Source organism: Coenobita brevimanus, chromosome 69 (genome assembly GCF_032717465.1).
Source record: "Coenobita brevimanus isolate Jiangsu-jjx chromosome 69, ASM3271746v2, whole genome shotgun sequence".
NCBI lineage: Eukaryota > Metazoa > Arthropoda > Malacostraca > Decapoda > Coenobitidae > Coenobita > Coenobita brevimanus.
Genome location: NC_137022.1, coordinates 29,761,548 through 29,789,414, shown reverse-complemented (window position 1 = coordinate 29,789,414; position 27,867 = coordinate 29,761,548). Strand labels below are relative to the sequence as shown.

The window sequence follows — 27,867 nt, the reverse complement described above, 5'->3', positions numbered from 1 at the left end:
GTGTGTGTGTGTGTGTGTGTGTGTGTGTGTGTGTGTGTGTGAGGTCGCTTTCATTTTCATCTTGAAGTGAGATGCAGGGTTGCGTTGGGGGGGGGGGAGCAGAGAGGAGAATAAGGCAGGGTAGGGTATGGTGAGGCAGGAATGGGTAAGGCAGGGTAGCGTAAGGTGAGGCAGGAATAGGTGAGGCAGGAATGCGAAAGGCAGGGTGGGGGTGAGTGAGGCAAACTAAGATTGAGTAAGGCAGAGTAAGGTGGGGATGAGGGATGAGGAAGGGTATGGTGGGGGTTAGGCAGGGTGTGGGGAGGGTAAGCAGGGTGTGGGGAGGGGTGAGGCAGGGTGTGGGGAGGGGTGAGGCAGGGTGTGGGGAGGGGTGAGGCAGGGTGTGGGGAGGGGTGAGGCAGGGTGTGGGGAGGGGTTAGGCAGGGTGGGGTGGGGGTAAGGGGTGCATGCCTCACCAAGCATTACCAGCACCTTGACAGTAAGCCCCGGGGGACGTCATAAGTCTCACTCTCCCCCTCCTCCCCCTTTCCCCTCCCTTCCCCCCACGCAGCCAGTTTCTCCTCCCCTCCATCCCCCTCTCTTCCAACTTCCCCTCCCCTCCCCTCCCCTCCCCTACTCCTCCAATTATCCCCTCCCCTTCTCCCTCCCCCACCTCATTAGCTCCCCCCCTTCCTTCCCCCACCCCTTGGCCACCCATCCAAGGTCGACGTGTGATAAATGACAGTATGTGCTGCAGAAGGAGTAACAGCAGGAGGAGGAACACGAGTACGAGCAGGAGAAGGAACACGAGTACGAGCAGGAGCAGGAACACGAGTACGAGCAGCAGAAGGAGCAGGAGCAGGAGTGGTATGCCCGTCACGCACCTGAGGGCACCTGCGAGGAACACCACACTTCCGGTATGCCCTCACCTGTACCGCTCCTTCACCACGAGGATTTGGAAGCTCCCTAACACCTTTTCCTTACCGATTTATTTCTGATTCCGCTCCTTTACTATATTCTTGTGGGTTATTCATACTGTACAATCGCTGCAGACATTAAAAAAGACATGAGAAAATAAATGAGGATATTAATGGGTTGTCTGGAAAATAAATCGCTAAGGAAGAGGTGCTAGGGAGTCTCCTTACCCCACGAGAATAAGGGTCCTCGTTTTCTGTAGCTATCACCGCAGGGACTCTATCATTAAATAACAGATAACAAATAACAGATAACAAATAACATAATAACAGATAATACACAGATAATAAATAACAGAAAATAGCAGATAATAATGAATAGAAAATAAATAAGCTAATAAAAAAACATAATAAATAACATAATAAACAGATAACAAAGAACAGATAATAAATAACAGATAACCAGGTGAATAACAGATCCTCAGGTAAAACGGTATGCTTATCAGTCAAGTACCATCAAACAGACTATACTCCTTTTACTCTAACTTGGCCTAAAACTGCCATCCCTCCATCGTCAACGCTGAGACATAAACCTTAAATAGGGTGCTAGTCACGAAGAAGTGCCATGGAGAGAATGCAGAGCCGTAACATTACCTTCTTCCGCCACTGAGCTACGAGAAGAAGCTACAAAATGAAAATCTGGGCCAAGTTAAGGTGAAAGTAGTATATCGTATAGAAGTGAGGTGGGTGGAGAGGGAGACCAAGAATGAGGAGGGACATTGCGCAAGGGTAAGGGAGTGTTGTGGCAAGAGGGAATCGTTAATGGGTAGGCACAGAAAAGCCTGGAGGTCCTTCTGTCTAGGCTACTCCACACAATGCGGCGTCAGGCAAGAGTTGCATAAATGGCCGACACGAGCGTAACAAGGGATGGGAAGGAAGGGAAGGGATGGGTAAGGAAGGCAGAGAAAGGGAAGGGAAAGGAAGAAAGGGAGGGGACGGGGAGGAGAGGGGAAGGGAAGGGAAGAAAGGGAGGGGACGGGGAGGGATGGGAAGGGAAGGGAAGGGAAGGGAAGGGAAGGGAAGGGAAGGGAAGGGATGGGAAGGGAGGGTAAAGGAAAGGAATCGAAGGGAAGGGAAGAGTAAGAGGAGCTCAGTGGTTCCCAGAGGGCTCCGGAGGTCTGCTGGTCCGGCCTTGAGACGCCACACACACACACACACACACACACACACACACACACACACACACACACACACACACACACACACACACACACACACACACAAACGATGTAAATATCATAACCAGGGATATAAAGTTTAAATATGCAAAAATCAATATAATATGGACAGACAAATAGACACAGAAGATAGACAGACAGAGATAAGTACCTAACCCTTCCAGCTAGGTTTATGATCAAACGTAGTCAGACTGAAGAGTGGATTTGACTAGTAACCAAGGAGACTCATAACTAAGCCTCAGTGAATGGTCATGCAAACACTACTTCACATCAGAGTTAAATGAGTGGCCCAAATCAGACAGATGAAAAAAAAAATATATATATATATAGGAAAGTTCACCCCAAAGAATAGATTATAAAACGAAAAGAAAAGCAAATAATAATAATAATAATAATAATAAATACGTGCTCGGGCTGAAAGGGCTAAACCACGGGGATTTCCCAAGCAAGGAGGAACGAAGAATAGAGAGATCAAATGCCCGAAGACCACAGGGAAGCAACGTAACCCTCTGAGATGAGTTTTTGTTTTTTTGTTTAATTCGTGAAGAGACACGCATAAGTGGAAACAGTGAACAGATGGGTTTAGGGCGAGGGTGAGGAAGAGTTAGGGTGGGTGTGAAGGTGTGGAGGCGCTGGTGTAAGAGGTTGGGGAAGGGGAAAGGTGGTGTAGATGGGGGATGGAGGAAAAGTGTGTGAGGAGAATGATGATGATGATAACAAGAATGACGAAGAGAAGGAGGAGGAGGAGGAGGAGAGGCGTGAAGGGTGTGGTCAGTGAGCGGTGTGCTACTTAACACTACCTAACACCACCAAGGTTTCCAAGAGTCTGATGATGGTGCTAACTCTCTCTCTCTCTCTCTCTCTCTCTCTCTCCAACTACAATCACTCTACTGCAGGAATTCTCTTTTATTTTGCACTAACTTCACCTTACATCACGAAATCCAACCTAACTCCCCTGCTATTATTTCACCTTCTGTTCCATCCTTCTACCAGCCATTTCAATCACCATCTCGTAATTACCCTTTCTTTTCCTTTATTCCATCCATCTATTACCAAGTCTAATCAATTTCTTGCAGTTACTTTTTCTGTACTTCTGTTTAGGTTACGTTGTTCCTGTTCCACTTAGTTCCTGCCCTTCCCTGCCCTGCTCTACATTCAGGCCCTTCCCGCCCTGCTTTACCTTGCTCTACATTCCTGCCCTGCACTGCCGTGACCTTCCGTACCCCTGCCCCGTCCTACCTTTAACAAACCTCACCCTGTTCTGCCCTGGGCTACTATACCTGTCCTTCTCTGCTCTGGTCTGCCCTGCCCTGCTCTGTTGATTTGTCTTACCCTGCTCTACTCTGCCCTGTTCTATATTCCTGTCTACCCAGCTCTGTATTGCCACACTCCGCTCGGCTCTACCTTCCTCTCCTGCCATGTTTGTCAAGGCTTGTTCTCGTCTGTCCCTTCCTGTTCTGTCGTGACTTTACATACCTCTGCCCCGCCCTGGTTTTTCCACTCCTTGTTTGTCTTTCCTTGCATTCCGTACCCAGCTGTTCTGCCCTGCCCTTGTCTTCATTCCTAACCAGCCCTGCCCTTCCCTGTCCTGCACTCGCGGCCCTTCCCTTACTAAGCCTGCTGTGTGATATTACGTTCTTCTTTGCCTTCAATCCCCCTAAACTACCTTGCCCTGCCCAACCTTACCCTGTACTGCGTTATCTTATCAGGCACTACCCTACCTTACCCTACTCTACCCTGTCCTACTGTACCTTATCCTGCCCTGCCATACCTTATACAGAACTGCGCTGTCCCATCACGCACTACCCTACCTTACCCTATTCTACCTTACCCTACTTTACCTTATCCTGCCCTGCCTTGCCCTGGCCAGCCCTGTACTGCCTTATCCTATTCTATCCCTCCATATCCATGTCTTTTTCTGGACTCCCCTAACTTATAAGCATACGCAAACACATATAAAAGACAAAATGGTGATACAGTGCATGGAGACGCCATGGATCTTAAGACACACAGACAAAAAAGGTGTCTGCAGAGGCTAAAGTTTATTTTGATGAACGACCACCACCACCACCACCACCACTCCCCCCTCTCGCGTGCTGGCCCATCCTCACACCCACAAGCATCCCCACCCCCACACCTACACAACACTAATGGCGTCCCTCACAGTAACCCCAACCACATCACTCATCCCCTCATCGACATCTTAAATCCTCCTCTGTAACTCACTCTCTCTCTCTCTCTCTCTCAACCCAGACGCAACACCCACTCCTACACTCTCAGCCTCCACAAACATCTCCCCGCCGGACTATCTCAACACTGGCCTACCCTAATCTCACACAGGCTGCCTATAATTAACCACTTGTGCCCCGTGAAGGATTGGGTTAATTTCGTCTTGCTTTGGCCGGATGGTGTTATTTGGGTTAGCCGAGACCCCCCTTCACGACCATGACGGTTTGTGTTAATTCATTGTTGCTTCCGCCGGATGCCTATGAGAGAGGCCCTGTTGGTAAGGCAGTTGCCATTAATCACTGCAATATTGCTACGTCTTTTATTATCTAATAAGATCAGAGTTTATTCATTTGTGTCTGTTGCTCTGCCCCGGCCTGTCTGGCCGAGCAGACCCATCGAGAAGAAGTAGCCGTCTTCCTTCGGCGGACAGCGCCTCGCCAGGGTCGGCACATGGCGAGGTGTATGGAAGGAGGAGGAGGCATAGCCCCAGTAGGATAACTGTGTATAGGAGATATTATGTACGAAGAGTAGTCTCAGCCCAGCCTCTGCCTACTTGGTTAATGTGGCTGAGTTCCCCGCCTGGGATGTTGTGTATGGCCAGCTACCGGGCCTTGGCCCCAAGTCAGGTAGTACCTCCCGGGACATTGGTAACCATCCATCTACTACCAGTTTGGTGGGCTAACGGATGCTACACCTTGCCTAAGGGTGACTCAGGACTATGCAGGGCTGGGGCGTCCATCCTCCCTGTGCCAGATACATGCTCCGGCCACATACCCCAAGTTTACTGATTAACAGACACACACAAAGGGTTACAAGTAATCCCCATATTAGCTCAGGCGGCTTCGTATTTATTAGAATCCACTGCAACTATACACCCTCTTTACCTTTAGCTTATAATCGTCGTCTCTTCATCCTTAGTAGTGAGCTATAACAACGGATAAACACTAGAACATGAAGCTACTCACGAAAAAGCACAATGGAAGTGAACTGTAGCATATTCTTTCCTCAGCCACAGAGCAAGGTGAAATACAGCTACATAGGGACGAAAATCACGGACAATTTTTGTAATATACCCAACTCTTTTGCTTATTTGAGGACAGACCACAAACCGTCCTAGCATCACAGCACCATTAACACCCTCAGCTCCTATCACCCACTCAGCTGAACAAAATCGTCTTGAATAACCTAGAATACAACACTAGACTTACCCCGACAAGGTGAGGGTTGAGAATAAGGAGAGACTTTGATTTTTTGATGAGGGATATTCTAGGCTGTGACAAGGTTAGCACTACGGAAGGAAGGGGTCACTTAGATATTTTACTGAGACGATTTTCTTTACAGACGATTTCCTTTAAGTGAGGGAGGCAACTAGGATTCATCACATCATTTTTCGGTGATGATGGTGATGATAATGATGATGATGAGGAGGAGGAGAAGGTGGTGGTGGTGGTGGTGGTGGTGGTGGTGGTGGTGAGGGGGAGTAGGAGGATGATGGTGATGATGATGATGATGATGATTTCCAGACTATTCTCAACGAAGGGCAATCGATCCTACCCCTCGCCATATCCAGCCCTGCACGACCATACCCCAGACCCCCCCCCCCTCCTGGACAACAAAGACTACCGGTTTTGCGACGTGCCTCTCTCTCTCTCTCTCTCTCTCTCTCTCTCTCTCAACTACTTCTCCCCATTCACATCTACCTCTCCCCACTGAACTTTGTGCCCACTACCCCCCCCTCTCTCTCTCTCTCTCTCTTTCTCTCTCTCTCTCCCCGCCCTTGAATCCCCCTCATCTTCCCCACTATTTCACTCTCCCTCATCTACTTTCTCCCTCCCTCACTTCTCTACCCACCCGCTCCATTAGACTCTCCTCCCTCTTTCCTCCCTCCCTTCCTTCTCCCTATTCTCCCCTCTCCAACCTTCTCTTTGATCTCTCTTTCCTTTCCCTCCCTCACTCCTCCTCCTCCCTTTCCTCCCTCCCACTCCATCCCTTTTCCCCCTCCCTCCCTTCTTCCTCCTTCCCATCTCCTCTCTTCCTGCCCCACACTCCCTCTCCTTTCGCTGTCTTTCCTCCCCCTCCTTCTCTCTCCCTCTTCTACCCCTCTTTCCTTTCCTTGTCTTCCTTATTCTTCTACCTCTCTTTCCTCCCTGCCTCTCTCCTATCCCTCCTTCCCTCCCTCTCTCCTATCCCTTTCTTCCTCACACTTCTCCCCCTCTCTCCCCCTCCTTTCTCCCTCCCTCCTCCTCTCTCCCCCTTCCCCCGACTCCCCTAATGACTGCAATTATCGATACTGACAACCTCCTACCACGTATAATAACACCACAACTACCACTATCACCACCATCACCACTATCACCACCACCACTATCACCACCATCACCACAATCACCACCACCACCACATTACTATCACCATCACCACTACCACCTCTCACTACTATCTCCATCACTATCATTACCATCACAACATCATCACTCACTTTTAACTCATCACCAATCTGACTCATCCTTCCTTGCCCTGTTCCTACTCACCACACCGTCATCATCACCCACAATTAAGGCTACCTCACTCACCATCATCACCACCAACATCACTTTCACGTATCTTTTTTTTTCTCTCTCTCTCTCTCTCTCTCAAAATTATCACAAACATCATTTTCACACATCACCACTATCAGAATCTCTCTCTCTCTCTCTCTCTCAAAATTAATGATCGTCCTTCACTCTTTCAATTATTCATCACCCCATAAACAAAGCTCTCTCTCTCTCTCTCTCTCTCTCTCTCTCATCAGACTGAGTTCCCATGATAGACTTCTCAATTCCCACTGTCTGTTCTCTCTCTCTCTCTCTCTCTCTCTCTCTCTCTCTCTCTCTCTCTCTCCACCACACTCACTCTTACTCTCCTTCCCCGTTCTTCCCCCCTCCTCTCCCTCTCAATACCTGCTTCACCCTCCTAATTCTTCCTCCTCCATCATTCCTCCTCCTCCATCATTCTTCCTCCTCCACCATTCTTCCTCTCTTTCTTCCCTCTCCCTCCCCCTTCTACCTCCGTTCCCTTCTTCCCTCTCATTCCTCTCTTTTTCCCTCCCTTCCTCCCTCTCCTCTCAATACCTTCTCTACCTCCCTCATTCCTCTTTTTTCCTCTCTCTCTCTCCTCCTTCCTCCTCTCACTCTTTCCTCTCCCTTCCTTCTCTTCCTACCTACCCATCAATATTCTCTTCTTCGCTTCTTATATCTTTTTGATGGCGAGATAAACTGCATAACACAAGAATATAGTAACGGGGCAGAATCAGGAATAAATCGGTAAGGAAGAGGTGTTAGTAAGCTTCCTGATCTCATGGCAATCCCTAATACCTCACCCCTAGCGATTTATTATCCAAACTACCCAATTATATCCTTCTTCTTCTTCTTCTTCTTCTTTTTTTTTTTTGCTTCTTACGTCATTCCAATATCGACCTAGAGTGCATGAATAACACATAAGAATAAAGTAAAGGAGCAGTATCAGGAATAAATCGGTTAGGAAGAGGTGTTAGTACGCGGCTTGTATTCTCGTCGGGTAAGGACGGCTCCCTAACACTTCTTCCTTAGCGATTTATTTTTGCGTGTGGCTTGTTAACATCCTTTCGTACGTTATTTATGCAGAGTATGGCGATATTGGAAGGATTTACGTGACACAGAGAAGGACAGTGAGGTGTAATAAGCAAAATAAATAGCTTAGAAAAGGGTGTTAGGGAGCGGGCCAGCAACTTATCACCCATATCTAAACCTCTCATGATCTGTTTATTATCTTATCTTAAAACATGTCTGTAAAACCCATCCCCTGATAATTGACCTTATATCCTTAACACCCTTTCCTAAGCGATTTAGTCTATGATAAAGTCTTCCATATTCTTAAGTTACCCTCTCGTAAAATTCCTGTTTTCTTAGCTCTTTCTCGTAGTTGGTTGAGAAAGTTCCCTAACACATTTTCCTAAGCGATTTATTCTGCTTATTACATCTTACTGTCCTCTTCTGTGTGACATAAATCCTTCCAATATCGTCATACTCTGCATAAATAACGTACAAAGGGATATTAACCAGCCATATCCAAAAATAAATCGCTAAGGAAGAGGTGTTAGGGAGCTTCCTTAACCGACGGGAATATGGATCCCTGTTTCATTTCCTTTTCTGTCATTTCCTTCCTTTATTAATTCTCTCTCTCTCTCTCTCTCTCTCTCTCTCTCTCTCTCTCTCTCTCTCTTTAAATAACTTCCTCTTCCTTCCTTCCTTCCATTTCCGTCTACCTCCCTTCTTCCCTCCCACCTACTGTCCCTCCTTCCCTCCCCGTTCCTCCAACTCCTCCCTCCCTCCCAATTTTCCCTCCCCCCACCTCCTTCTCCCCCTCCTAACTCCTTTACCTTCTTACCTCTCCCCCTTCCTTCTTTCATCCCTTCCTCTCTCTTCTTCCATCATCCCTCTCTCTTTCCATTCCTCCTCCTCTTTTCTCTCTCTCTCTCCATGCATCTTCCCCTTTTTCTCTTCATTCTAACCTCATATCATCCTCTCTCTCTCTCTCTCTCTCTCTCTCTCTCTCTCTCTCTCCACACATAATGGCAACAATCACAGACAGGAAACAGTGCCCCTCCTCGACCCCGGTATTCCTCCACTCTCACTCCCGGTCCTTCTCTCCCTCTTTCCCTCCTTCTCTCCATCTCTCCCTCCTTCTCTCCCTCTTTCCTCCCTCCCCCTTTTCTTCCTTCTCCTCCCTCCATCTCTCCCTCCCTTCCTCGTTCTTCCCTTCCCTCCTCCTCTTCCACCTTACACACTTCCGCTACTATTCTTATTTCTCTCCATCTCTCTTTCTTCCTCCTCCCTCCATCCTTCCCTTCTTCTCTCCACCTATCCTCCTTCTCCCTCCACCCTCCAATCTTCCCTCTTTCCTCCCCTCTTCTCTTCCTCCTCCTCCTCCAATCTTCCCTTTTTCACTCTCTCTCTCTCTCTCTCTTCCTCCTCCTCCCTCCAACCTTCCCTTTTCCTCCCTTTCTCTTCCTCCTCCCGGTACTCTAAATTACACTCCCCCCTTCTCTCTCTCTCTCTCTCTCTCTCTCTCTCTCTCTCTCTCTCCAGCAGCCCTCCCTGTTACTCTAAATTACACTCCTATTTTCCATCCCCCCCCCCTCTCTCTCTCTCCCTCCAGTAGCCCTTCCTGTTATATCATCATCTGGCTTTTTTTCCTGTTTCTCCCTCCCTTCCTCCAACTATCATTTTTTCCTATCTCCCTCTCTCCATGCCTCCTCCTCCTCCTCCTCCTCTTCTTCCTCTGCATCTTCTTCCTTCGGTCTCGCTCTTTTCTCTTCTTCCTCCGCTTCCCTTGCTATTTAATTTTTTCCTCTCTCTCTCTCCGAATATTACTCTCTTTCCTCTTTCTCGGCAGCTCCTCTTCCTGCTCCCTTTCATCCTACTTCCTCCGGTCGTTGCTCTCCCTCTCACCCTCCCTCCTTCTCTCTTATCCCCTCCCCCTCTCTCCTTCACTCCCTTCCCTCCTGTTTCACTCCCCCCCTCATTTCCCCTGCCTCCTTCCCTCCTCTTTTCTCCCCACCTCCCTCCCCACCCGGCAACAGGTGAGCGCTCTGGATCTCCCCTCCCCTTCCCCTCCCCTCCCCTTTCCCTTCCCCTTCCCTTTCCTCCTCCCTGGGTGACGGGGTCAAGGGTAGGCGTGGGAGTCAAAGATGGAGGCAACTCTTCCCTCCTTCTCTCCCTTTCCTCCTTCCCTCCATCTCCCCCTTTCCTCCTTCCTTCCCTTTCCTTTCATTCTCTCCTTACCTTCCTTCTTCTTATCTTCCTATTCTCTCTCAATTGTTTTCCTTCTCTTCCCTCCCTACCTTTCCTCCTTCACATACTTCCCTCTCTCTCCCTTCTCTCCTTTCCTACTTCCCCTCCCCCTTCCTTCCCTCCACTTCCTCTCTCCATAAACACGCTTTCCTTCCTCCCCCACTTCCTTCTATATTAACTCCCTCCATCCTTCATTCTTTCCCTCCTTTCCTCCCTTCTCCACAATCCTCCTTCCTTCCCTCCCTCTTCCACTATCTTCCCTCCCTGTCTCCATCTTTCTAGCCTCCATCCATCTTAATCTCTCCCTCCCTCCCTCCCTCCACATCATTATCATATTCCTCCCCCAATTACTTCCTCTCCTCTTCTCCCCTCCTTTCTCTCCCCCCTTCTTCTTCCCCTGCCTTTACAACCCCTCCCCCCTCTCTCTCTCATTCCCCATTCATCCCTACATCATCTTTTCCCTTCCTCTTGCTTCGTCTACTCTCCTCTCTCCCTTTCCCTCTCCTTCCCTCTCCCTTCCTCCATCCCCTCTTTCCTCCTCCTGTCTCCCACTCCTCCCCTCCCTTTCCTTTCCTTCTCCACCCCCCTTCCCTAGATCCCCCTCTTCTCTCTTCCTACCTTTCCTTTTCCTTCCCCTCCCCTTCTTCCTCTTTTCGTCTCCTTCCCTTTCCTTTCCTTCTCGCTCCTCTCCTCTCGCCTTCCCTTCCCTTCCCTTCCCTCCCCTTCCCTTCCCTCCCCTCCCCTTCCCTTCCCTTCCCTTCCCTTCCCTTCTCTCCCCTCCCCTCCCCTTCCCTTCCCTCCCCTTCCCTTCCCTCCCTCACCTTGTGAACAAAAGCAATCTCAAGGTGAACCCCGATCAACTTCACCTTTCAAGGCTGGGTATTGTGTTTCTCTCTCTCTCTCTCTCTCTCTCTCTCTCTCTCTCTCTCTCTCTCTCTCTCAATTAAACCCCCAAGTCCTACCCTTCTTAAAAACAGCCTGCATCCCACATCCTAACCGGCATGCCCAGCCTCCCCCTCATCTCAAATTACATTCAAAGCTCCACTTATCCTTTTCGGCGGAGACAGACAAGGGAAAAACAAACTGCGTCCACTATCCTGACCGGCATCTCGAGTTACGATTTATACTCTTGTACTAGATTAGAAAGGAATTTGATATGTGATAAAGAAGGCGGGTCTGCGCTTGTGTGTTTGCCTGCGCTTGTGGTCTGAAGTGTTTGGGTAAAAATAGGTGTGTGTGTGTGTGTGTGTGTGTGTGTGTGTGTGTGTGTGTGTGTGTGTGTGTGTGTGTGTGTGTGTGTGTGTGTGTGTGTGTGTGTGTGTTTAGTGATAGATATAGACAGACAGATGGACAGATAGATAGACAGGAAAACAGCAAAGAGGACAGATAGACAGACAAACAGGAAAACAAACTGAAGTGACTGGCTGAATATAGGAGGAAGTGTGTGTTTAGTGATAGATATAGATAGACAGATAGTTAGAAAGACAGGCAGACAGATAGACAGACAGCAGAAAGCAGACAGACGGACAGGCACACACAGACATACACATAGACAGATCGATAATAGACAGGGAGATAGAAGGACAGTTGAATGGATATATAGATAGATAGATAGATAGATAGACAGATGGGTGGATAGATAAATCAATAAAAACAGACTGCGTGAGTGTATAATTAGCAGTAAAAATAATGAAAGTAAAGTTTGTTTATTTTTTCGTCTCGAGGCAGTAAATATTTCTAACCAAAACAAAAACATCTTTAACTCAGCGCGCACACACACACACACACACACACACACACACACACACACACACACACACACACACACACACACACACTTCAGTGACCCCGTGCTATTAGGGGTGAGGGGGAGGGGGTAAGAGGGAGGTCACTACAGCGTCAATTTGCCTCAGTCTGTTTGTAACCTAGAAATGAAACTAGGGACCTGGGCAGTAAAGTGATGGTTGAGTGTCAGGGAGAAGGCTGGAGTTATGCCTGTATATGCCTGTCACTGTTGCCTGCCTGTACAATGCTGCCCGACACTTGATCCTTCCCCTGAAATTCACTGTCCCACCTAAGCCTGCCTCTGTCCCATCCTTCCTTCCCAGTTCCCACTAGATGGCAGGCCTCACAACACTCCTGCTTTCCTTATCAGTGTGTGAGTGTGTGTATATATATATATATATATATATATATATATATATATATATATATATATATATATATATATATATATATATATATATATTACACAGACAGCGTTAATTCAAAATTAGCCCCGTTGGAGATGAGGAGTCCGCGCCTTGGCAGCCTTTATTCTGAGTTCTTAAAGGTAGGATCCGATATTCACTTACACATAATAAATAAATAAATAAATAAAGCTTAAAAGGCACGACTGTCATTCTGACTTGAGTACTCTACCAGTAAAACGCCTATGTTGGCGAGGTACGAGCAAGGCCATTTAAATCCGAAATCAAAGAAATGTCGCCTTACACCCCGAGGATGCCTAGAGTATACTGATGGCTGTCTACCTACCAAGTTTCATGCCTTTACGATAAACTGTCCGACCTTTGGCCCTCTTCTGAAGATTTTGACATGCAGCACTTGGCGCGTGTCACGTGACACGTGCACCGCCGGGGTGTGATGAAGCCTGTCAGAAACAAATCTTAAAGAATGAGACTATCATATGGTGCAAACCACTCAGTGATCGGCCCTGTGGTTGCTGAGATATAAGTTTCTCAAAAGCGTTACGGTCGGGCCAGGTTGGGCCGGGCCGGGCCGGGTTGGGCCGCTCATATGTGAGAAAATGCCACTACTTGACGAGAGACTCGCACGGGCCTCACCCTCGCTCGTAACCACTACAGCACTAACATTTGCACCCAAGTTACTCACGACACTACTAAACTCTATTTAAACGACGGTACAAAATCATTTAAAAGTGAGTACAAAATGACTCAAAGATGGTACACAATAACTCAAACAATGGTACAACATAGTTCACTTGTAAAGGGTACTTCTGAAGGAGGTACTCACATGTGGTACAATATGACTCAAAGACGGTACAGTATGGGTCACTTGCCAACGGTACTTAGGCTGGTACTCACATGAGGTAGGGTGGCGGTGGTGGAAAGACAGTCCCGGGCGTGGCACTGTCCCATCCATCATCGGGGACTCACCTGCCAAATACAAGGAGACTAATGAGAAATGGAGTCAGGTGAGTGGGGAAGGGAGTGGGGACAGTGAGAGGGGAGTAAGTGCGTGAAGAGAGTGGAGGAAGGGAAAGGGAGAGGAGTGGGGAGGAAGGAGGAGAGATGAGAGAGGGAACTGAGTGAGGAGAGTGAAGGGAGGGAGTGGGGATGGTGAGTAGGGAATGGATGAGCTAGGAGGGTGGAGGGAGGGAGAGGAAAGTGAGAGGGATGCGAGTGAGGAGAGTGAGGATAGGAGGAAGGCAGAGAGAGAAAAATGAGTGGGTAGGAGAGAGAAGTGAGAGGGAAGGGGAGAGGATAGTGAGTGGGTGAGGAAAGAGAGGGAAGGGAAAGGGTAATGAGTGAGAGAGGGAGAGAGAGGGGAGTGGGAGGGAAGGGGAGAGGGTGGGGAGAGGGAAATAAATGGGCGAGGAGAGAGGGAGGGAGTGGGTGGAGGGAAGGAGAATAAGGAAGAGACGAAAAGAGAAGGACAATGGAAGAGCAAAATTGTAAGAGATGAAGGATGAGAGAGAGAGAGAGAGAAAGAGAGAGAGAGAGAGAGAGAGAGAGAGAGAGAGAGAGAGAGAGAGAGAGAGAGAGAGAACCAGATCTGGAGGATTCGTGTGGGAATTTAGAACCCAAGGTCGACATGTGTGCGCGTTTTACACACACACATGCCTATAACGTACACATGCTCTCGGAATGTGTACACGCAATAAACATTTAACAGATACACACATACATGGCGAAGTCGACATGTGTGTGCATTTTACACTCACATCAATGAAACAAGTACACATAATTTTGTATTCCCAGACAATGAACACTTAACAGGAAATTATGTACGTTCCATTCTTTACACACACACACACACACACACACACACACACACACACACACACACACACACACACATAAACAACACATAATACCGTTCACAGGTAGACATATAAAAACACTTACACACAGGTACACACATAAAAACACTTACACTTACATGGACACCACTTACCGTACTTACATATCCGAGGGAAGGGCCAGGGAGGAAACAAACCGTGTCTTAGAGTCTGACCGGCGCGAAAACCGACCTCAAGTTCTTCCAGTCGCTACTTCGATAAGCTGACCACTACATCACCAGCACCACAGCACATACACACATCAACAAACACACACATATACATCGAGAGAGAGAGAGAGAGAGAGAGAGAGAGAGAGAGAGAGAGAGAGAGAGAGAGAGAGAGAGAGAGAGAGAGAGAGAGAGAGAGAGAGAGAGAGAGAGAGAGAGAGAAAATTTACTTTTTTCTCACTTTCTTTTTATAGTATTACCTGTACACACCTTGCCTTAGCCTGGTGAAGGAAGAGAGACGGGAGGAGCGAGAGGAAGGATGTGGGCGGAACTTTCCTTATATGTCCAGATCCCTCATACACACACACACACACACACACACACACACACAGAGGCTCAAAGCATCATTATATAATTTACAGTCTTGACAGGACGAGGTGGGGGGATAAAGGGAAGAGATAAATGATAATGAGTAAATGAAAAATGATGTGTGTGTGTGTGTGTGTGTGTGTGTGTGTGTGTGTGTGTGTGTGTGAGAGAGAGAGAGAGAGAGAGAGAGAGAGAGAGAGAGTGTCCTTCCCGCCTTCCCGACTGCGTGCGTGCGTGAGTGCGTGCAGACCTCCCAAACACCTGTACAGGGTTAATTACACGAAGGCCAGGTGCTCCAGCCACACCCACACAGGCACGTAAGGGGCAGAGGCTAGGCGGACGGGTATGGGGGAATAGATTGATGTCGTAGTAGTAGTAGTAGTAGTAGTAGTGTGAACGTGAACCCAGTGGACTGCAGGCTGAAGTGGGGGGGAGTAAGGAGGGGGGAACTGAGAGACGTGTGTGCAACGGGGCAACTCCACCGACCAATCCTGTCAGTGCCACCACCCGAAGGCACGACCAAAGCACGTGTAGGAGAGGACCAACACAAGCACGTACCAGCCGCTTCATGGGGTGGAGAGCTCTAGGTAACTTCTGATGATGCCAATTCAATAAACGTTTACTAGAGACTGTTAGCGTTATTAATGGCACTTTTGGCCCCTTTATGGCCGGGACAACTCTAGCATTATATTCCAGGAAGAGAAGGAAATAATTGGTACCTGTTGAAATAGATTTTGTCCATCATCATCATCATCATTATCATCGTTATCTTCTCGTCGTCATCATTATCATCGCCATCATCATCATCATCATAATCTATTTCCAACAATAATAAATCATCACCATCATCATCATTATCATCATCGCCATCAACATCATCATCATCATCATCATCATCATCATAACCTATTTCCAACAATTATAAATCATTACCATCATTACCACCATCATCATCATCATCATCACCATCATCACCTACTTCCCACTATTATAAATGGAATGGGCAGGATCCAGAAACAGGTAAACTGGAATGAAAGAAAATTAAGATATATATATAAAGCAAAAAAGAATAATAAATAAAAGCATACATATGAAACATGCAGAGAGAGAGAGAGAGAGAGAGAGAGAGAGAGAGAGAGAGAGAGAGAGAGAAACGCACAATAGGTAGGGCATAATAGGAATCCGTGTCAACATAAATATGCACACAAGTCATGCATACATAAAATAACGTACACATACCTACACTGTGTACACTTATCACATGCACACAAAAACTTACCATTAATATACTGTACCTTAGGATTCATCATCATCATCATTAACATCATCACTATATATTGTGCAACGATGATGATGATGATGATTGATGATGATGATGATGACAGCTGTGACCTTCAATGACCTGTTGCTGTTGTGTGGAGACTGACCTACCTCAATCAATCAATCAATCAATCAATGTCAGCCGGACCAATCAATCACTCAGTCTGTCAGGTGGTTAGTCAATCAATCAATCTTCCAAGTTAACCAATCAATCAATCAATCAATCAACCTTTCAGTCAATCAATCAGTGAAGACCTACCTGCCTACTTACCAACCTGCCTTCCTACCTACCAACCTACCCAACACACTACCTACCACTCTACTTGCATATCAGCCTCCCTACCTACCACCCTACCTACCTACGTACCTACCAACCTTCCACCCTTCTTACCTACCTGCCTACCTACCAACCTTCCTACCTTCCACCCTTCTTACCTACCTGCCTACCTACCAACCTTCCTACCTTCCACCCTTCTTACCTACCTGCCTACCTACCAACCTTCCTACCTTTCACCCTTCTTACCTACCTACCTGCCTACCAACCTTCCTACCTTCCACCCTTCTTACCTACCTACCTTCCTACCTTCCACCCTTCTTACCTGCCTGCCTACCTACCTACCTGCCTACCTAACCTGCCTGCCTGTGTACCGTGTTATCTGCCTCAGGGTGGTGGAGAGCTGAGACTTCCCTATCAGAAACTGTCCTGATAACACCCCCCCTATCACCACAACACGCACGCACACAGGCACAGCACGAGAGAGAGAGAGAGAGAGAGAGAGAGAGAGAGAGAGAGAGAGAGAGAGAGAGAGAGAGAGATAGAGGGAGAAAATAGAAGAGGGGAGTGAGAGAGAGGAAGTGTGAAATATGGAGTGGATGAGGGGAGAGAGATGGGTAAAGGTGATGTGGTGACTGAGGAGGGGAGAGAGGGGAGGAGGAAAGGAGGGAGGGGAGGGATGGAGGGAGGGGGTGAGGAAAGGAGGGAGAGGAGAGAAAGAGGGACAGAGAAAGAGGGGAGATGGAAGTAGAGGAAGAGGAGGGGTGGAGGGGAAGAGGAGGGATGAAGGGAAAGGAAGAGGAAGGATGGAAGGGGAGAATGAAGGGGGAGAGGAGAGATAGAGGGAGAGGAGGAAGAGGGATAGCAGGGAGAGGTGATCTGAAAGGAATATTGGATGAGGTGAAGGGGAATGGACGGAAAGAGGACGGGAAAGGAGGAAGAGTGAAGAAATGGAGGAGGAGGAGGAGGAGGAGGAGGAGGAGGAAATAAAGACTGATAAAGAAGGGATATAATACAGAAGATGAACCGAACGACACAGACAGAGAGAGGGAGATGGAAGGGGAGGAAGATGGGAGGGGAGGAAGATGGAATGGGAGGAAGAATGGGTAGGTGGGCAGGAGGGAATGTGGAGGGAGAGAAAGACAGGGGGAGGGACTGGGACAGACAGACAGACAGACAAACAGACGTGGGACAGGAGGAGGACGGAGGGATAGGAATGTCAGGGAGAGATGGAGGGATAGGAGAGGCTGGAGGGAATGTGGAGGAAGATTGGTGGAGGAATAAACATGAGTGTGTGACAGCTGACAGGGGGATGGATGGATGGATGACGGATGGAGGATGGATGGATGGATGGATGACGGATGGAGGATGGATGGATGGATGGATGGACAGAAGAGGGGAAGGAGGACGGAAGGAAGAGGTGAACTAAGGAAAGATGGATGGATGGATGGAACGGACGAGGGAGGGATGGAAGGATGAAAAGGGGAGGGAGGATGAAAGGAAGGAAGAGGGGAAGGAGGATGTAAGGATGGATGGATAGAAGGAAGACGGGAAGGAGGCTGGAAGGAGTGATTCGACAGAAGGATGGATAAAAGGAAGAAGGAGAGATGGGAAGGACAGACACATGGATAAATGAAGAAGGTCAAGGAGGATGGAAGAAGAGGAGCAGAGAAGGAGAGAAGGAAGGATGGAAGAAGAGAAGGAAGGATGGAAGAAGAGAAGGAGGAATGGAGAGAAGGGAAGGAAATAATGAAGGAAGGAGTGAGGGAAGAGTGAAGGTTATTTAAAAGGAAGGAAGGAAGGAAAGAAGTATGGACATATAAGAAGAGGAGGAAGGAAAAGAAGAAGAAGAAGAAGAAGAGGAGGAGGAGGAGGAGGAAGGCAGAAAATAAATCAGCAGCAGGAGAGAGAAGAGAGAGAGAGAGAGAGAGTAGCTATTTATTTATATGGCTATCAATCATCCAGTCAATCAATCAATCAATCAGTTTATATCTAGGTGCTGGGTATCTATCTGTCTATCTATCTATAAATAAATATATATATAATACCAATGTCTCTCTCTCTCTCTCTCTCTCTCTCTCTCTCTCTCTCTCTCTCTCTCACACACACACACACACACACACACACACACACACACGCTAATAATAATAATAATAATAACAATAATAATAATAATAATAATAACCATAATCTTACCAGCATTTCCTTACCTCCACAGTCCCACCTGATAACACAAATAAATAAATAAATAAATCCACCTGATATCACCTGAGAAAACCGTCTTTAGCGCCACGAATTATTATTTTATTACTTTATTTTTACTGCCAAGACGATTTTATTACGCTTAAAGGATAGGTGTAATAAAGGAGGGGTTTGTGAAGGCTGTAACTAACCCCTCCAGTTCAATAAAGTCTCTTCTAAGCTGAGTAAAATCGTCTGGAGATTGCAAGACTACTACTACTATTAATAATAATAAGAGTACCGGTAATAATAATAATAATAATAATAATAATAATAATAATAATAGTAATGTCTCAAGTCAATTGATAGGTGTAAAATAATGAGAAAAACTGAATAAAAATTTAGAAATCAATGGCCAAATAATAATAATAATAATAATAATAGTAGCAGTAGTAGTAGTAGTAGTAGTGGTGGTGGTGGTAGTAGTAGTAGTAGTAGTAAATTAGGTTAGTGGGATAGGAGGGATAGGTGGGACTGATACAAAGGTAAAAATAACTTAAAAATAAATTAATAACTAAGAAGGTAGGATGGGATAGGATAGGTAGGATGCTGACCAGGATAGGACAAGGATCGGGCAGGATATGTAGGCAGGATCGTGGATAAGTAGTATGGGATTGGATGGAAAGGATGTTGAAAAGGATGGGAAAGGGGAAGGATAGGACTGGATGGGAGTAGGATAATGCGAGGCTTGGACAGGAGAAGGGCAGGATGGGACAGGATAAGGGTAAGGGAAGGATATTACCCAGGAAGAGACAAGGATAGGATAGGATGGAAAAGGCAGGAGAGGAGAGGAGAGGAATGGATATTACAAAGGACAAGCCATGGATTAGACTGGATGGGAGTAGCATAAGGACTGGATAGGATAGGATAGGGCAGGAGGGGAGAGGAAGATGGGATTAGGATAAGACAAGGCTAGGACAAGGCTACGACAAAGCTAGGACAAGGCTACGACAACGCTAGGACACTGCTACGACAAGGCTACGACATGACAAACCTGGTGTCCACGGGCGCTGTTGTGACCCGTGTATTATCGACGTGACAGACATGACTGGCTTCTCCTTCTTTATTACGATCATGGCTGCGGTGTGGTGACCTGGTGTGGTGACAGTGGTGGTGATAGTGTGGTGACAGACCTTGTAGGGGGCTTGAGGATCACCACTTCTGTTTACACCATAACTACTGGTGATGAGTTTGGTGGTGATAGGCTTTCTTGCATCAACCTTTACACCACTACTTCCCTTGTGTGGTGATAGTAGTGGTGATAGTCCTTGTAGGGGGCTCGAGGATCACCACTTCTACTTACACCATAACCAGCGGCTTGTGTTGTGGTGATGAGTTGGGTGGTGATAGTTTTTCTTGCTACCTCTACACCATTCCCATATATCGGTGGTTGTGGTGATAGTGGTGATGGCAGTAGGGGGTCCCAGTATCACCACTTCTACTTAAACCATCACTAGTTTCTCAGTGGTGATGAGTAGTGATGAAGTCTAGATATCAACTTCACCACTCCCCTCGTTTGGGTGTTTGTGGTGATACTGGACGTCTTGTGTGGTGATAAGTGGTGACAGGATGATGATAACACCTGATAACACCACTTTTTTTTTCTGTATTACGGTGTTGTGGTGATAGAGAAGAATGCTAACACCAACTGAAGCGATCCTCTTGTGTTCTACTGTGGTGGTGATAAGCAAATATAACACCACATCTACTTACACCAACACCTTGTAGTAGTGAGTGGTGATAGGGAAGCTAGCACCGGTATCTATCAACACCTAACACCACAGATAGATAGAGAACTGAATGGTGAGTGATGATAGCTAGACATTAACACCACTTGCTACCTACAGTGTTTATTTAGCGTGGTGATAGGCGGTGATAAGTGGTATGATGTGTAGATGGAGATATTTTAACACCAGCTCTATCTACACCACTCCTCTAACACCACCACGATTCCGGACAACACCACTCTATACCACAGTTCAATTCACACCAGTTTCGTCACACCACAGTTTCAGAGCACAGGTAGCGGTGTTAGAGATGGTGTTAGTGGTGTACTGAACGCCACACCACCACTACACCATCCCACAGACCTTGCCACACCACTCCACACCACACCAAATTCCAGAGCACTAGTTCTTCGTCACTTATACCACTCCACACCTCACTTTTCGTGGTATTCCGAGGTGGTATTAGTGTGGTATGACTCCCTGACGCACACCTAACACCACTCCACACCACACTTTTCTCGTAGTATCCCGAGGTGGTATTAAAGTGGTATTACCCCGTCACACCAGTTTTTCCACGACTTACACCACTCCACACGGCACTTCTGGTAGGATCCCGAGGTGGTATGAAACTGGTATGACTCTTCTACACCAATCTCACCTTCACTTATACCACTCCACACCACACTCTTCGTCAAGCGTGGTACTGGTGTGATGGTATGACTGGCTGCCACACCAACACACTACACCAACACCACTACACCACCTCACACCACACTCGAGCTTGTTCCAGTCAAATCTTTCTCCTTGAATAAATGTCAGTGTAAACAAATTGATTTTTATATTAATTCCCTGCTTTAAAATGATCACTTTTATAAGCTGGAAGAAACAAGGGGAATTTTATTATTTTTTATTTATCTCATGGAGGTGTGTGTGTGTGTGTGTGTGTGTGTGTGTGTGTGTGTGTGTGTGTGTGTGTGTGTGTGTGTGTGTGTGAGAGAGAGGTACAATTGTTAGCCTGTCTCCATATTTTCCTCTTTGTGTGTGTGTGTGTGTGTGTGTGTGTGTGTAATTCTTTCTGTGTATGTATGTGCGCTCTCTTCTATGTGCACCAGTGTATGTTTATTTTGCCACATACATGAAAAACTCGCATCATCAAAATTTCACTGCGTTTCATTTCCTAACCCTTTCTTTCAGTCGTATCAAATCGCCTCTGCATTTTCGCTACGGCCAACTCACTGCTTCCTCTTCCTCTTCTTCCTCCTCCTCTTCATCCTTCCTCCAATTCCTCTTTCTCTTTTTTTTCACCCTTCCTTCATCACCATCATCCTTATTTCAAGATACCTTCACTTCCTCCTCCCCTACTTGCATACTTCTTTCACCTTCTCTTCTTCCTCTTACTCGTACTCTCGCGACATTCCTCTTCCTCCTCATCTCTTCTCTCCTCTCAACCCCTCTCCTCGCTAACATCATTTCTTCATCATCATCTCCCCTCTCCTCTCCTCTCCTCTCTGCCGTCACCTCCCTCTCCTCTCCACTTCCTTCCATAAGACTCCTCCCTGATCATCTCCTTCGGCAATCCTTCTTCCTTTCGTCTCTCCTTCAGCCACATCCTTGGCCATTACCTTGAAGCACAACCATCATAATATCTCAACACTTCCTCCTCCTCTTTCTTCTTCTCCTTTCCCTCCTCCTCCTCCTTCTCCTTCTCCTCCTTCTGCTCAGTCTCATCCTCGACCTCCCCCTCATAATCCAGCACTCCACCTCACACTCTCCTAGTCAGTCTCTCATTCCACAAGCCCTCCACAGTTTAAGAGAGATATTTTAAAGACTTTGCTACCCCACTCAGAGGCAGATATATTTCCTAACCTGAATAAGTCGCCTGTAGTCAGCTGTAAAGTAACCGAAGACGTCAAAAGAGTGTATGGCAATTTAGAAGAAAGTGTATGGCAATTTAGTTTCAGTATTTCCATATCCCAAACGTGTTACGAAACCAATGAACGAAAGCGAAGGGAAAAAAATGGAATGAGTTTTTTTTAATTCGGTCAAAGGTACAAAAGAGTGAAAAAATCTATGTTAAAAAAAGTGGACTCAAAAACTAGTATGAAATTCGAAATCGGCCGTCTCTCTCTCTCTCTCCTTACCCACCTAATCACCCAACATTCCTTCGCCTTTCCTCTCTCCTTCTCTTCTTCCTGTCCTCAATTCTTCGTCTTAAAAAAAAAAAAAAATAGTTTTTTTTTTCACGTCTCGTCTCGTCTCCTCTCCTCTCTCTCTCTCTCTCTCCATTCATACTTCCACAGCCATCAACATTACCCTCACTTTTCCTCTTTCAACCTCCCCCCCCCTCTCTCTCTCTCTCACCAAGGTCACCCCCCCCTCTCTCACACGCTCTCCACAAACGAGGGCTATTCAGAGGTGCAAAACAACTCGCTATTCCCGCTCTTAGCTGGGGAAGACATGCATGGAGGTGACGGGAGGTGAGAAGAGGAGGTAGATAGATAGATAGATAGATAGAGAGATGGACAGATAGATGGATAGAATGATATACAGAAAGATTGGTTGGCCCTACAGACATATAGACAGAAAGACGATGTGTGTGTGTGTGTGTGTGTGTGTGTGTGTGTGTGTGTGTGTGTGAGAGAGAGAGAGAGAGAGAAACACCACACAGCCGGTCGTCATAGCAACAGCGTCACCTCATCCCAAAACTCCCCTCCCCCCTCCCTCTTCCCCTTCCCCTCCCCCCTCCCTCTTCCCCCTTCCCCTCCCCTTGTTCTATTTCCATCACTCCCCTTCCCCCTCACCCACCCTTTAACTCTTTCCCCCAATTTCTCTCTCTCTCTCTCTCTCTCGTTATTTTTCGCACCTGTATCAAGCTAATTAACTACCTGTCTGTCAATGTCACCTGTTTGCTTTCCAGTGGTTCATTATTCTCTCTCTCTCTCTCTCTCTCTCTCTCTCTCTCTCCCCGTCAGGTGGGTGAACATCTGTGAACATCTGTGTACATGATTCATGATGGCGGCGCTGGAGGCTGTACAAAGCACCTGTTGAACACCTGCACATACACACACACAAACACAGAAACAAACATGAGGAAAATATGGAGACAATAACACCTCACACACACACACACACACACACACACACACACACACACACACACACACACACCATCCGGCTAGACAGTAAACAACAGGTATTGATTGATGTATGTGTGTGTGTCTATGTATGTGATGTATGTATGTTTGTATGCAAGAGTTTGTACCTGACTGTGTATGAATAATGAAGCGTGTGTGTGTGTGTGTGTGTGTGTGTGTGTGTGTGTGTGTGTGTGTGTGTGTGTGTGTGTGTGTGTGTGTGTGTGTGTGTGTGTGTGTGTGTGTGTGTGTGTGTGTGTGTAATAGAGTGTACAGGCGTCACCCAAACAAAAACATACGCTCATAAACAAGGCTCTGCACATTTACAAACACACTGGTTAATGTTTATGTAAATGTTTATGTAAATTCGTAAATTCTGCTCCTCAGGCCACAGGAAGAAACTAGTATTATATTCTTTAAAAAAAAAAAAAATCCTTCATTTTATAATTACTTCTGGCGAGTTATTCCTATTTTATTTATGTTTGAGAGAGAGAGAGAGAGAGAGAGAGAGAGAGAGAGAGAGAGAGAGAGAGAGAGAGAGAGAGAAATATGTGTATATGTAAGTGGTGGAGTGAATGAGTGTAAGTTAGTAAGCAAGTCATGTATGTATGTACGTGGATATGTATGTATGTGTGATGACAGGGAGTGTGTATACTGTAAATGCGTGTGAGTTTATATATGTGTATGTGCACGTGAGATGGTGTATATAGCGTGTTCCCCAGCCAGTCACAACACCTGTACATTGTTCACACACCTGTTACACTAGCACACGTACACCAACACTCTTACACCCTGCCTGACCCCACTCTGCCTCACCTCGGTCCCTACCCTATCCTGCCTTACCCTGCTCTGCCTCACTTCTGTCCCTACCCTATCCTGCCTTACCCTGACTTACCCCACTCGGCCTCACCTCTGTCCCTACCCTATCCTGCCTCACCTCTGTCCCTACCCCATCCTGCCTTACCCTGCTCTGTCTCACCCTGCCTTACCTCAGTTCCTACCCAATCCTGTTTCACTCTGCCTTATATCACCCTGCCTCACTCCTACCTCACTTGTTCTATCATCCTGCCTCATCCTACCTTTCTTCACCCTGCCTCAATCTGCCTCACCCTAGTCTCCTATCCTGCCTGACTCACTCTCACCTTCAGCCACACCACTTATCACAACCCTCCTCTACATATATGAGTAGATGGATAAATAGATGAGAGAGAGAGAGAGAGAGAGAGAGAGAGAGAGTAAAAAGATGAAATACCAAAGTAAAGCTGAAGGAAGGAAGGAAGGAAGGAAGGAAGGAAGGAAGGAAGGGAGGGAGGGAGGGAGGAAGGAAGGAAGGAAGAAAGGCAGGTAAAGGAGCACTTGGTCCCAACACAGATAGTAATTAGTTCAGGCAGGTGAGACGCCACCATCACCACTACCACCACCCCCTTCCTCCACCTCCCCTTTTCCCCACCTAGCCCTCTCCACCACAACCCCTTCCCCACCTCCACCACTACCCCAACATCCCTCCTCATTAACGACACCACTAATTCCTTCCTCTTCCTTCCTTCACGCTCCTTCACTCTTATTCTTCCCCCTCACTCTTTCCTCGCAACACTTCACTCTACCATCCCTCACTACCCCCCTCCCCTATCCCCACCACTACCCCCCAAAACATCCCTACTCATTAACAACATCACTAATTCCTCATGCTGGCTACTTCCTTCACTCTTCTCACTCTACGGATTTTCCTTCTTTCCTTCCTTCCTCTTTTCCTTGCAATCTTTTAAAACCAATCTTTTTTTTTCCTCTTTCCTCATCCCCTTTGCCTTTCACTCATTCATTTTCCCCTGATGCTGGCTAACTCACACCCCCTCCTTCATTCTCCTCTCTCTTCTTTCCCTCCCGCCCTCCTTCCCTTCCTTCCTTCCTCCTCTCTCTTCTTCCCCTCTTCCTTGTACTCTTTTTATGTTCCTCTTTCCTTTCTCCTTCCATTGAACTGTTCACTCTTCTCACTCTTCTCTCCCTCCTCATTCACACTACCACTCCTTCCATCCTTCCTCACGCTCCATCACGCTTTTTCCTCCTTCCACATGCTCTTTCCTACGGTGTGGCGTTATGAGAAGTGAATGTGGAGTGTGGAGCCTTGAGTGTGTGGAACTGCGTAAGGTAGGACAGTGAAGGAGTGAGGGTGTGAGGAAGTGTGAGACAGAGTGAAGGAGTGCAGGTGGAGTGTGGAGGAATGTGGAGTAGTGTGAGGTAGGAGAGTGAAGTGTGAAGGTGGAGTGTGGAGGAATGTGGAGTGGTATGTGGAGCAGTGTCAAGTAAGAGAGTGAAGTGTGAAGGAGGAGTGTGGAGCAATGTGGAGTAGTGTGAGGTAGGGGAGTGAAGTGTGAAGGTGGTGTTAGGGCGTGTGTGGAGTGAGTCAGAAGAGTGGAGCAGTGTGGAGTAGGGATGAAAAATGTGGAGTAGATATGAAAAAATGTGGAGTACTGTGGAGGATATGGTGTGGAATAGTTAACCCTTTCTTTAGTCTCTTCTTCCCTGCATTCCACCTCAGCCAGACGATTTTATTCAGCTGAGAGTGTTAATAAGTGGAGTGGTGGAGTTGTGTGGAAGAGAGGGAGGGTGGAGCACGGAGATGGAGTGAGAGGAAGTGGTTGTGGCTATGGATGATGGTAGTTATGGTGGTTCTGGCGTTACTGATGCTATGGTGGTCCTGTGGCGAATGGTAGTTGTGTGGTTGGCGTGGTTGTCCTAAGAGGGGTATGGTAGTTGTGGTAGCGCTGGTGGTGGTGGTGGTGGTAATAGTTGTGGTAGTGGTGATGGTAGTAGTTGTGATGGTGGTGGTGGTTGTTGTGGTAGTGGTGCAATAGTAATAGTTGAGGTGGTAGTTGTAGGGGTTACTGTAGTAGTAGTAGTAGTAGTGGTGGTGGTGGTGGTGGTGGGAGGTATGACGGTGGTGATGAGGCAGGATGGTGGTGCCTAAATGTGGTGATGATGGTGGTAGTGGTGATGGAGAGATGTGCCGATGGTGGTGAGTCAGAGAGTGATGACAGACAGATGTGGTGATGACGATGGTGTTAGCCGTGGTGGTGAGGAAGGCAGGGTGGGGGGCGGTGGTGGTGGTGGTGGTGATAGTGGTGGTGATCTTAACACAACATTTGCCACACTAACTACACGCACCTTTCCTCCCTCCTCCCTCCATCTCTCCTCTCCTTCCCTCCATCCCTTCCGTCTCTCCAGCTCTTCTCCTCCTCCCTCCTTTCCCTCTCTCCTCTTTCCCTCCATTCCTAACTCCTTCTCTCCATTCCCTCTCTCCTTCTTCCCTTCATCCCACTCACCTCCCTCTCAGTCTTCTTCTTCCCTCCCTATTTTCCTCTCCTTCCCTTCCAACCTTCATTCATTCTCTCCCTTCCCTCTCCCCTCTTTCCCTCCCCATTTCCCTCTCTTTTCCTTCCTCCTCCTACCCTCCTTACTTTCCTGTCTTTCCCTTCCTTTCACTCTTTTCTTCTATCATTCAATTCCTCTCTTATCTTATCTTTTTCTCTTTCCCTCTCTTCCCCTTCCTCCGTCCTTCCCTCCATATCTTTCCCTCTCTCCCTCCCTCTCCTCTTCCTTTCCTCCTCCTCCTCGCTTTCTCACTCCTTCCCTTGCTCATCTTCCCTTCCCTACCCTTCTTCATTCCCTCACCCTTCCTTCCTTCTTTCCCCTTCTCCTCCATCTCTCCCTCCCTCCCCCTTCCTTCCCTTCCTCCCTCTCTCTCCCATTCATTCCCTCCCTCCCTTCCTCCCCCTCCTCCATCTCTACCTCTCTCTCTCTCCCATCAACATTCCACTTTTTCCTGTCTACTCTCTCCCTTTCTTCCGCCTTCTCATTCCATTGTTTGTGTGTGTGTGTGTGTGTGTGTGTGTGTGTGTGTGTGTGTGTGTGTGTGTGTGTGTGTGTGTGTGTGTGTGTGTGTGTTTCAGTGTCGTAATTAACCCTTTCACGGTCAGGACAATTCTAGGACCTGTATTCTCGTCGGATAAAGAAGCTCCCTAACACCTCTTCCTTAGCGATTTATTTTTGGGTTCCGAATGGTTACTATCCGTTTGCACGTTATCTATGTAGAGTATGGCGATACTAGAATAATATATATAACACTGAGAAGGACAGGAAGGTGTAATAAGCAAAACAAGTCGCTTAGGAAAAGGTGTTAGGGAGGACTCTATTCCAGGTAAAGGTAAGCGAGACAATTTATTTTTAATCTACAATTTACACATTAAATAAATAAACAAATAAATAAATAAATAAATATGAATAAAGACAGTTTTTTTTAGTAATATGTATATGAGAGAGGGGTGTGTGAGGTGAGGGGAAGGGCAGCGAAAAGGCGACCGACAGGGCGACATGGAGGCGATTT

At 47.2% G+C, this 27,867-nt stretch overlaps 1 protein-coding gene across 1 annotated transcript in view; it reads right to left on the bottom strand.

Annotated features, from left to right (window-relative positions):
* LOC145406005 (retinoic acid receptor RXR-alpha-B-like) overlaps positions 1-19,701 on the bottom strand; it is a 52,115-nt gene extending 32,414 nt beyond the window's left edge. Inside the window, exons 1-2 of the mRNA XM_080277192.1 lie at positions 19,620-19,701; positions 13,275-13,346 (exon numbers count right to left, since the gene is read on the bottom strand). Coding sequence (XP_080133318.1) covers positions 13,275-13,346; positions 19,620-19,701 — 154 coding nt within the window. The remainder of the gene's footprint in view (positions 1-13,274; positions 13,347-19,619) is intronic.
* Positions 19,702-27,867: the final 8,166 nt, after the last annotated feature.